General features: G+C 40.6%; 1 protein-coding gene across 2 annotated transcripts in view; it reads left to right on the top strand.

Annotated features, from left to right (window-relative positions):
- PSME4 (proteasome activator subunit 4) overlaps window positions 1-12442 on the top strand; it is an 89068-nt gene that overhangs the window by 14590 nt on the left and 62036 nt on the right. For both annotated transcript variants that reach the window (XM_060273131.1, XM_060273130.1), the window contains 5 exons: window positions 3496-3540; window positions 5031-5180; window positions 8750-8813; window positions 9962-10036; window positions 10713-10835. In XM_060273131.1, coding sequence (XP_060129114.1) covers window positions 3496-3540; window positions 5031-5180; window positions 8750-8813; window positions 9962-10036; window positions 10713-10835 — 457 coding nt within the window. The remainder of the gene's footprint in view (window positions 1-3495; window positions 3541-5030; window positions 5181-8749; window positions 8814-9961; window positions 10037-10712; window positions 10836-12442) is intronic.

Here is a 12442-nt window from a genome sequence, read left to right as displayed (position 1 = left end):
TCCTTGGTAGAAAAGTGTCACTGGAGCAGAATATGGTTCTCGTCCAGCGTACTGTTTCTCACAGTGGCCAGGCAGGTGCTTCAAGGAACCCCACAACCAAGGCAAGTCATAATGGCAGGAGCCCTCCCACAGTTTTTGCCCCCCCCCCAACTAGCATTCTAAGGCATACTGCCTCTGGACATGGAGGTTCCATTTCCTCCATGAATTTGCCCCATGTAAAGCCAGTTAAGCTACTGTCTATCATCACATCTTTTGGCAGTAATAAGGTATATAAAAACAATTAAAAGACTTTGGGAATCTTTGGACATTCCATTTCACTGAGTGACTATCTTGCATGAGCAGCTGTTGAGAAGAGGTATAAGCTTTTCCCTGGTAGCTTAGGGCAGAATATGTGTTCTCCTCCATTTTATCATTGTATCAACCCTGTGTGGTAGGTACTGGCCTGGGGTCACCCAAAACTTCATTGCTGAGTAGGCATTTGGACCTGGTTATCTCTGGTCCTAGTTGAGGCACCTGGAAGAATCCTCCCACCCCCTGGACTATATGCATATTTTGAAAACATTTCCATGTCCTCAGAATACTTTAGTCTAGGATTTTTGCTTATTTATATTGAACCTCACTTGCAGTTTTCTTCCCCTTTTCTCCCAGTTTGGAAAGATCAAGTTGGCTTCATCTATAAATTTGCTTATGTCACTGCTCACCTCTGACTCCAAATCACTTATCAATGTTAAATGGTGTATGACTCAGTACAGACCATCAATGCTTGCTTACCTGTCTTGTGAGATCTGTCAATTTACTCTCACCCTCTACTTCCTGTTCATCAACCAGTTATAGTTCTGACCTGTCCTCCTATCTTACGATGATTAAGTTTGTGTGGGAGTCTTTATTAAATATTTTTCAGAAGTCTAGTTATATAATGTTTTTTTGATTGCTCCAGTATTCCTGAAGGATTATCCTGACCTATAATTCTCTAGAATTTTCTTGGTTAACAATCTGGTGTGCTTCAGTCTATCTGCCTCATGGCATATTGTGACTCCACTGTACACCATAATAAATTAGTTCATCTTTAAGATGCTCCAAAAGTCTTCGCTGGCTGTGCTTCAGCAGACTATTATAACAGCACTTGTAAGTAGAATCTGGTGTTCATAAGCTCTGAGACATCTCCACTAGTATGTTTAATTATGGAAAGGTGAGAGGAGGCAGGATTCCTATTCTTCAATTCCATGGTGATAGACGAGCATGAGCAGCTGTTGAGAGGTCTAAGCTCTTCCTGTCCTTCATATAGCACAGTGTTTATAACCATATGGAGAGCATGAAATGAGACACCGATGAGTAGGTGATGTGAGATCTTCTATTGCACCAACTAGTTGTTTAAAATGCTGCTAGCTCTTACACATTCTTGAGGCTTTGCTAGAAATCTGCCATGACTTTCAGAGCAAAGAAGACAAGTACATCTTGATATGGCCATGCTGTTTTATCTTATTTTGCCCTGTTTGAAAGCATACCTGGTTTCAAACACTTTACTGGTCGCATAATGGATGTTGCTGTATCTGTTATGTCCCTCCTTTCATTCTAAAGCAAGAGCAGAACATGGGACACAAACACGGGGAAGATCCGCTAGCAGGAAAAAGAGGAGGGGACAAGCCTTAGCCTTCACCTACCCTTCCTTCTTTCTCAATCCTTTGTTCATTCTCAGGGTTTGATCTTGCTCACCCCTCTTACTATGGCAAGAGGGAAGTCAGGGTCTGCCAAACAAGATGTTGACTAGCATGATCAGTCAATATTTATTGACTCAAATGGTTCTGCATTTGGGCCCTTTCAGCCTTCTTGCCACTAGCCTCTTTATTGCTTAGCTTCCTTAACTCCCAAAATTTCTAGGCTCTGTCTATCACTTCCATGAAGTTTTAATTTCCCCCGGAGTGGCAGCTTTCCCTTTCCTCAGAGAAGCTGAATTGAAAATTGCCTTGTGTGTTTAGTGGCTTGAATAATCCAAGTCAACCACTGTCAGAGGTTCCACCTTCACAAATGCACTACAGTGTAGCTCTGAATAGCAATGATAATCACATTACTGCTTATTTTCGCTCTACTTTTTAATGTAACTTTAGTAGTTCATAGATGACATTCAGGGCTAAACAACAAGATCAAAAACAACATTTAACATTGGCAGAAAAGTGGATTACTAATATATATATATTCTTAATATTCATGTAATGTGCTCAGTGCAGTATATCCTGTCAACCACATTGTCAATGTATTGTGAATGAGTTAAAATTTCCCAAACACTCTTCAAAGTTAGACCTTGGCTTAACATGTCACAACAATCTAACCTTGACATTTCAAGAGCATGAATCACTGTGGCAGGGTCATCTTTATCCAAGAAAGGGTGCAGCTGGCACACCAACCATAGATGAGAAAAGGCACTTTGAGGTATGGAAGGCCATAGACGAGGGTGGAAAGAAAAGGACCTGCCATACTATGACCCTGCTTCTTAAGCAGGAGTGCTTACCCCATCCATAAGCTCTTATCATCTTAGTCACCTGTAAGGTTTAGGAATACATGAATCTGAGCCCTGGACCATTTTGTCTTTTATTTTTTTCTAGCATTGCCTCTTTCTGCTTCACTCTGCCTTGGTCCAGCTCCAATCTTGCCAAAACAAAGCAAAAATGAAAATGAAATTTAAAAAATGAAAAATGAAATACTCATGACTGATGGGACAAATTACTAAACCAACTAGAGCAGGCAGTTTTCATCAGGTGAAAATGAAATGCATGTTTGGTAGGTAGAGTGTAAAGTATTATTGTTAGAGAAATTATTAAATAGGTTCTTCTTTACACAGAAATGTCTCTCTTGGCTCATTTTGTCTGGTAGAGGCATTGATTCAGTTTAAAGATTTAACTCCGAGGGCTAGCATGCTCTTATTCAGATTATTTTATAGTAACTTAATTATTCTTTAAATTGCATTGTATCCAATAAAGAGGATCTTTGCAGTCCATCAATAGCTGTCATCGGGATCCAGGGATGACTTATTCAGGAGGTAGACACATTTTCTGTATTAGGTTGAGCTGATGCATTTTAGAAATATACATTAGTAATAGAAGATACATTTTAGTCAACTTATTTTACCCCAGAGCTCTTATCAACTATTACCGGTATGTGACTTCTCATTCTCTCTTTCAAAACCTGATAAAGTTGCTTAGTTCAGAACATTACATAATCAAATAAGTTGTTATATTGGTGGTTCCTCTTATATGTCCCAACAGATACTCAAGGAGAATTAAAGAGCAGAGTCAGGAATTGGGCAGATCAGCTTTAATCCTTGTAATTAGGTCTGTAGAGTAAAGGAAGATTAGCTGCTGCATGCACTCAAGAAGATGTCTAATTGCATCAGTATCATTGTAAACTTAGCCCAATCAGGCAATTGTCTTGATATACTTCACTTGAAATAGGATGATGTAATTTACCTAACCCCCCCTCTCTCTTTCTTTCTTTTTTTAGCTCTGTAGAAAGTGTTTTGAAAACCCTCGTGAAAAACTGTAGACCGTAAGTACTTTTAACAGCTTTCAAAGCCATTATGTATTTCTTGAAGAGAAATGTTTTCTCCTTAAAGCCTTAAATGGCAAGATAGCTCTACATGTGCGGAGGGGGGCATTCCCGTTAGCCTTTTATGGAAGCGGGGGAAGTCCTGTGTGTTTATGGGGTTTTGCCATCAGCAGTGGGCAACAGAAGCCCTTCAGATACTGCACTTTTAAATTCATGAAGCTACTGGTGGAAAATAGAACACATGTATCCCTGAGAGATTAAATTGTGTAAGATTTTTTTTACTTCCCCCTCCATGCGTGCTTACTCAGTAGTGAAGACTATAGTTATTTGTGGTTAAAAATATGTCAGTTATGACATGAACATATTTTTGTTTAGACGATGACTTGTGTTAAGAACTACTTCTATCTCATTCATAAACAGAAGTACGGTAGTTGGGTCAGGTTAATCTTAATCTGACATATTGTAACCCTTTCATGTAATAGTAACTATTCTTGTAGTTTGGAAACTAATGCATAAAGAATGTTGTCAGCATTGTAGAAACCTGGCGTACTGTAAATGACACAAACTATTTTTTATTGTGAGATTATCTTTACCGCCACACATTTTATCAACAAAGTTATAATTTTGCTTCCCCCAAATGTGTGGCTGTAGGGTGGGACGTGGGTGGCGCTGTGGTCTAAACCACAGAGCCCTAGGGCTTGCCAATCAGAAGGTCAGCAGTTTGAATTCCCGCGACGGGGTGAGCTCCCGTTGTTCAGCCCCAGCTCCTGCCCACCTAGCAGTTCAAAAGCACGTCAAAGTGCAAGTAAATAAATAGGTACGCTCCGGCGGGAAGGTAAACGCCGTTTCCGTATGCTGCTCTGGTTTTGCCAGAAGCGGCTTAGTCATGCTGGCCACATGACCCGGAAGCTGTCTGCGGACAAATGCCAGCTCCCTTGGCCTATAGAGCGAGATGAGCGCCGCAACCCCAGAGTTATCGGCGACTGGACCTAATGGTCAGGGGTACCTTTACCTTTACCTAAGGTGGGAGCATAGCTTCTGGGCTCTGCTTGGGAGACCTGGCTGCACATCACTACAATCCCCTCATGCACTTTTAAAATGCATGATCTCTCTATTTCTCTCCTGCTTCCAGTTCTCATAAGAACATCTGTTTTGTCTTTCTGCATCAGGCCAAAGGTCCATCTAGAATAGCAGACAGCCAGGTACCTTAGGAATGGCCACAGTCAGGCCATGCAGTAGATGACATTCCCATCTTCTTTTGCCCCCTCCCTCCATTACTGGTTTTCAGGGCTCACTGCCTCTGTGCACTGTGGTCCTGTTTAGCTACCATGATCACCTTTCCTCTCCAATGCTGTTTAAAAAGACGCCTGAGCCAAGTGGCTTCTATCGCTGCACCTTGTGTCAGTGAATTCTGTCCATCTGATTATATATCTTGCTGAAGTACCACTTGTGCATATGAGCCAACCCATCACATCCCTCTTTCTGTTTAGGTATTTCCCCGAAAATGCAACAGCCGAGATGCTAGATGAATGGCGGCCACTAATGTGCCCTTTTGATGTTACTATGCAGAAGGCCATCACTTACTTTGAACTGTTTCTGCCTACCACTCTTCCTCCAGAACTCCACCACAAAGGTTTTAGGTGAGTTGGTCTTAGGTACTTCAAGATGTTCTCACCAAACAATCTATTGCATGGAAGGCTTTTGAATAAATTATATATGTAATGAACTGCACCACGTACTTCATTGTAGCGTTTTAAATAGTTACATTCTGAATGCCTGTTTGTAACAGGAATGATCTAATCAGTTTACCTGAGAGCTAATCTCCAGAATTAACTCTCTTACAATTGATACTGTAAATATATATATATTCAATTAAAGTTCTCTTTCTTGAGTGGGAAGCAAATGAGTTGCTTATATTGAGCAGCATTGCCTGCCTCTCTTCTTTCTACAGCAAGAATACTGTTAGATACCATTGCTTTTTATTGACTGATATACCAACTCTAATAACTTGATTCGGGTGCAGAATCATATTGGAGCCCTAAGCCTTAAACAAACCAAGCCTTTTAATGTCTAGACTTTTGGTTCAGGCTCCAGTGCCTGTCTCCAAAGGGAGGTAAGGCTGTGCATTTGCTGGTAGCTCAAAACTGGCAAAATTCCCATTATCCCAAGTGCACTACTTCTTTCATATCACAAGATGTGCTTAGGAAGGTCAGAGGCAGCATGAGAGAAGTCTTGTTTGCCTACCTTACCTGTTCCTTGCTTTGTTCGTGGACTCCCACAATCCTGGAGCTGGCATTCCTTTGATTAAAGAGGTTCTGTTCAATGACATGTGTGAATAGATTTGGCACGTTTCAATTTGGTTTACAATTCCTGCACATTTCAGTGCTATAATAATGATGCCAAGGGTTAAAATTTCTAATGAATGGATTGTGGCTCTTTTGAATCTTTTTTTTTAGTTTGTCAGCAATGAAATATGAAGCAGGTTTAAGGGAACTATGCATTGATCCAAATATTTGCATGACTAGTTGCGTCCAAAGGTGCTTCAGGCTTGCATTTCTCAAACAGCATATCCCTGTGCCACTAGGCAAGCTTGTTTTGAATGAGGAGAGTTTCAAAAGCAGTTTGTGATGTGAGATTGGGGGAATATATGTATGTGTGGGGAGTAATTAGAAGTTTGTGGGCGGGAACATTCCCCCCAGTGGATTTCTTAGCAGAATGTGTCTCCAATAAGTTTGAAATCTTGCTTAGAATCTGAGCAAGGATTTTGCCTCTTTGCAGGAACAATAATCTATGTTTGTAAATTGTCTCTTAGAAATCACATGGTAGGGAGTGGAGAGATCGAAATCAAGCTGCATGTGTTAATATAGATGCAGCTATGGAATGCAGTCAAAAGTTGGATAGCGAACTGTACAGCTGGGCGTAATAGACATTCAAAAACTATGCTTCCTCATATTTTCTGTCCTCATCAATTGAGACAGCACCATATTTATCTCCAAGCTGTTTCAGGCTGTCCTTGAATGTTCTCATTAAGTGGCTTCATATCTCAGTTCTGTTTCTCTTTGGACTTATCACTTCAAGGTCATAATAAGCCACACTTACTCAAGTGCCTGTCCCCAGAATGCCTCCCCTCTGGACTGTGTCCCATCCTTGAGTTCCTTGCATAGCTTTATAAGTGGTTGCTTTCATCCTGATGAAACACTGATAAGGCACACCCCATCATAGCAAACATATATATTTGGACTTCCTAGATTCAAGGAGGCTGCCTTTTCCATATGGACTCACTCTGTTCTATTGATATCATCAGTGTGTCTATGTGTGTCACATTGTTTAGCATGCTTTGCTGTTTTGTGCATTTTGAGGCTTTTGCTTTGTTTTTAAGTCATATACTGAGCTTACATTGTTGCTTTTTAGCTTCTAATGTTGACAGCACTTCCTTCAAAGTAAGCTCCCTTCCAGCCAGCAGGACTTAGTTCCAAGCACAGGGTTCTAAGGTTTGGGTACAAGAATGATTGTATGGAAAAGTGATTTTGTGTGCTGGCATCTCACCTCTCTTTGAAGTCCTCAATCAGTCTTACAAATCTAAAACTGTTATTAGCACTTATACACATACATACATACATACATACATACATACATACATACATACATACATACACAAGCCACTTGTAACCTAAGAAACCAACCCAAAACAAAACACCCTAACGGTTGTAACATTTCCCACCTGATCACCTGGAGGCAATTCTTACTTGGCATGGGTGACCAGACAGTGGCTATTTTGCAAGCCAGTCAGTTGACAAGTTCAGTATGCACTATAGGTTTATGTTTGCTTGTTTATGAGCTTTGAGTTGCTTTAGGCATGTCACCATCTCTATAAAATGGAACAATGGAATGACCTCCTTATAGTTAGTATGAAAAAAAGGCATTCCCTTTCCCGAGTCTCTGAATACCAGCTTTCTCCTATCATGTTTCCTCCTAGTTACAGGTAGGTAGCTGTGTTGGTCTGCCGTATCGAAACATAATAAAAAAATTCCTTCCAGTAGCACCTTAGAGACCAACTAAGTTTGCATGCACACAAAAGCGCATAGTAATGACAAACCTAGTTGGTCTCTACGGTGCTACTGGAATGATTTTTTATTATTATGTTTCCTCCTGGTAGCCTCGCCACATAGCTTGCAGGTGTGTTGCCGTTTGAGTTTCCTTCTTCAGATGTGATTGAACATCACAATGGATTCTCCAAGCGCCACCTTGCCGTTGTTTCAAACGCTCAGTTACCAGTAGTGGCAAATACTCCTTAATAGGCATGTGCCAGTGTCTAATATAGTGATGGGAGTCTGGAGCAGCTATAAAATAATCAAACTTCAATTGTTGTTGTTGTTTAGTCATTTAGTCGTGTCCGACTCTTCGTGACCTCATGGACCAGAGCACGCCAGGCACTCCTGTCTTCCACTGCCTCCCGTAGTTTGGTCAGACTCATGTTGGTAGCTTCGAGAACACTGTCCAACCATCTCATCCTCTGTCGTCCCCTTCTCCTAGTGCCCTCAATCTTTCCCAACATCAGGGTCTTTTCCACGGAGTCTTCTCTTCTCATGAGGTGGCCAAAGTATTGGAGCCTCAGCTTCACGATCTGTCCTTCCAGTGAGCACTCAGGGCTGATTTCCTTCAGAATGAATAGGTTTGATCTTCTTGCAGTCCATGGGACTCTCAAGGGTCTCCTCCATTTCAATTAGCCAATGTAAATATTAAAACATTTGTGGGTCTAGAAATGATTTGAGTGGGAAGGAGGACAACTGTGCCAAGGGATAAAGCAGTATTCGTTGTTGGAGGCCACATTGATTTAAAAAAGGCATTTCCCTCAGGGCATATTTTGATGACATTCTGTATGAGACTAGGAAAAGTGCCTGAAACTTTCAGTCAGAGTCAGAAACACCCATTTTAATTTCTCCTTCTTCACCCATATGCTCTCTGACTGGCCTTAAGCAAGCTGCTCTTAACAGTCTACCATCTGCACTATAACTAATAATGACTGACATTATTGGATGGTGTAATGATTTCTGAGATAATTATGTGTGCCATTTCATATTTATATAGCACTTCATTTTTTGAATACCGAGCATTAATTGTTACTATGATTAGGGTGGGAGCAGTGTTTATTGTTAAGAACGGGAATGCGTAGCAACAAATCTGTTTGCCTGATTTCATTGTCTTGCAGGCTCTGGTTTGATGAGTTTCTAGGCCTGTGGGTTTCAGTTCAGAATCTTCCGCAGTGGGAAGGAGTAAGTATTCCTGCTTTGGCTTCTTTCCCCCACTCCCCCCGGTCACCATAGTGTTGTAATTGGACTAGGAATATTAGTTCTAGGGTGGGCTGTGATTATTTAGGATTCGTATGTGCCCAGTAGTTGAATAAAGAAGCCCATATTTGGTTGGGTTCTTCTTCCTTTTTACATTGTTAGTTGCTCTCTTGCAAAATTTTCATTTTGTTACCTTTATGTAATGTTGTTTTTCCAAGCTGAAAGTCAAAATCTAGGCCATTAAAATGGGTGTACTTTCTAATTCTTTTCAAATCACACCAGTTTACTATGATCTTTTAATTTGCAGAGGAATCATATGGCTCTGGCAAAGGGCTCTATTTTTGTTTGCCATAAATATTATTGAACTGTATTTAGTCAGAGTTTTGTAAAGTAAAGCATGACATCAGGCGCTTGAATTTTGTATTTCTCACATCAGCATTGTGTTAGCTTTCAAGCCTGGGGCAGACATAGGCTGCATGTGAACATCACGTTAAGCTATGGTTTAGTATTACATGCACAAGCAGCAAGAAGTCTTTGGTATGCATACCCCTTCCTCCCATATGGCCAGAAGGAGGAGTTTGGGAGAGTTTGCTTCTAGCTATGATTAGTTTCAGACAAGTAAATTACAAACCATAGTTCCTAAAGTTGGCTTGTTGAAATTAATCCTAGTTAGTATTAACCATAATTCTGCTCCCAGATTACATTTTATAATTTAGTATTTACAAAAGTATTCATGTACCACACACTCGCAAAGTTCCAGGACAACGTACAACAGTGTAAACACTTATTAAAATGTCTGTCCACTCGAGAGACCTGACAGTCAAAAGTGAGAACGTTGCAAGCTGCATATAACTAAAACTAGAAAGGGAATCTCCTAAATTTCTCCTCTTTTACCATAGAGAAGGAGGTAGTGTGGGCTAAGAGTGTTTTACACACACACACCCCAGGCTAAAGTTGAAATTATCTTTTGATCAAGTACCCTTGCAATTTGGTTGGCTGAAACTTTTGGCCATGTGCAGTTAATCCCATTTTGTATGTACTGAAGTTCTCTTGTACGACCTCTGTTCAGTTAAGGGAAGAAGCAGAAGCAAAGTTTGTACTGAAAATGTTATCTGTGGTTTCTTTCTTTCCAGCATCTAGTCAACCTTTTTGCACGCTTGGCCACTGATAACATAGGCTACATTGACTGGGACCCCTATATTCCAAAGGTAATATCCAATATATAGAAGGAATAATATTAAAACAAGGATAACATGAGAATTGTCTGCTTGTTTAGTATACTTTTAATCTCTCATTCTTATAGCTTGTCCTAAATTGCTTCTGTAAAAAGGCCTTGAGGCCTTTTAAGCCTTACTTAATCATAACAATTGTTCCATGGTTTTAAAACACTTCTGGAACATATTAGCTTACTACCAAGCCTCTCTCATGGTGCACAGTAATGTAGGAAGCTGAAGCGTGAGATTTAGTGGCCACTGCTGAGAAAGTGGGTTTTTGCTTAGCTTTAGTTGACTGACTTGCAAGGTTAATTAATTTCTTGAGGCATGGCGGGACTTTATTTTTTCAGCAACTCGTAAGTAGATGCTTTACGGATGCTAACAAGGGATGCAGCAGCGAGAAATTCCAAACCAATTTGCAGAGATGTGGACTTTCTGTGCAATAGCAAATGGTACATAAATTGAGGGAGATCTCAAGATGGCTCAGGTGGACAATAGATTGTTCCGTTGAAGTGAAGTTGCAGACACTTCCTTACCTGAAAGTTTTCCAGGATCCATTCTGAAAGCACTGTGCTAGTGCTGTGCCACTTTTCTTACACTCTGTAAGAAATACCAAACACCGTTCAAAATGCATTTCGGTTATTTGATTGTGGAATTACTTTTTCTACAGATATTTACCAGAATACTGCGAAGTTTGAACCTTCCAGTGGGAAGCAACCAAGTGTTAGTTCCACGATTCCTAACAAATGCATATGACATTGGGCATGCAGTCATGTGGATTACAGCCATGATGGTAGGACCCTTTAATTTTCTCTACACCTTTCCTCTCTCTCCCCAGTTAGCTTGTTTTTGATGATAAATATTTTGGCTGGCCCACAAGCTTGGGAATAAAGTTGTGCTGTATAACCAAGAGCTGGTGTGGCTAGCTTCTTCGGGGAGAGCATTCTGTCCTGGGCTCTTACTACACAAATCAATTCTGTCGTAGGTAATCATACTCAGTAATTAAGCCATGACCACATAGCCAGAAGCATCCCAGGAGGCATCATGTCCTCTGGTTTGCCCAGGACCTCACAAAAAAGCCCCAAGTGGGTTTATCTCACTCCTGAAACCAACTTTTTCCTTTTTGAGTGAAACTATCAGCAAACCTCTTAATCACATACCGGTACTGGTTTATAAATCAGTTGGGCAGGGCTGCTGGGGTCGTAAAACTGCTTAATCTGATTTTTGCGAAGTATCAGGTAGCCTCCACAGATCTCTGTTGTAGATTATGAGAGCATATCCTTTGCTCTTTGTATGCTTGCGTGTAGCGCTCTCACAGCTGATCTGACAGAGAAATTTCTAGGGGGTCTGTTTGATGGGGGTCCCCAATGGAACACCAAACAGGCACAGGCTTGAAGTAAAAACTAGGCTTTTATTCCTACAAAGTCACGCAGATATAGGAAGACTGTGTGTGGTATAATTTTATACACTTCGGTGCTACTGTTAGTTATATGGATACAACAAAACATTCTATAGCAATTACAGCCCACTTCATGAAATCTAAGCCCATCAAAAATATATGGCTCCTCTGCCTGTCCCTCCCCAACCTTTCATTATAATAATAAGTGATTTACATGTGATTCTTCAATGTCTTTCATTATTAACTTTTGACTACTTATCCTATTTTTTTTTTAAATTAAATTTCTATACTGCCCTTTGTCTGAGGAACACAGGGTGGGTTATGATATTAAAAAAACAAAAATTTGTAACATAATAACAAAAAAATGAATCCCTCCCCCCCTGGAGTTTAAAAGGCCGTAAGTTGTTTAATTAGCCAAAGTCCTGGCAGAAGCAGAATGTTTTTGGCTGGCTCTTAAAGATATCTAATAAAAGCATCAAGTGAGCCTCTCTGGGGAGAACATTCCACCTTGTGGACTTCTCGTGGAGGGAACACACAAAGAAGGGACTCAGATGATGATTGCAGGGTTTGGGTTGGTTCATATGAGGAGAGGTAGTCCTTTTTGCTTTGGTGAGACATTTAAGGCTTTATAGGTCAGAACCAGCACTTTGCATTGGCCCAGAAACTAATTGGCAGTCAGTGAAGTTGGTCCAGGATTGGTGTTATATACTTAAACTGCCAGGATTGGCATTACATGAACAAGCTGGCTGCTGAATTCTGCACCAAGTGAAGTTTATGAACTGTCTTCAGAGGCAACCCCACATATGTTACCAGCGCTTACACAGCAGAAGATCGGCTATCTGCTAGCTTCCTCTTTCATTTATGTTGGATTAATATAGCCATTCTTCAATTGACTTCAAGATTAAATGCAATTGTTCCACCTAGCTGATCTCCTAGCATTCCTTCAGTTGTTGCTATGGTTATTGTCTTCAGAGATTAATGATGCATTCTGTCAATGTACC

Source organism: Zootoca vivipara, chromosome 3, assembly GCF_963506605.1.
Source record: "Zootoca vivipara chromosome 3, rZooViv1.1, whole genome shotgun sequence".
In the NCBI taxonomy this organism is placed as follows: domain Eukaryota; kingdom Metazoa; phylum Chordata; class Lepidosauria; order Squamata; family Lacertidae; genus Zootoca; species Zootoca vivipara.
The sequence above is the reverse complement of the archived record's forward strand: the minus strand, read 5'-3'. Positions and strand labels throughout refer to the sequence as shown.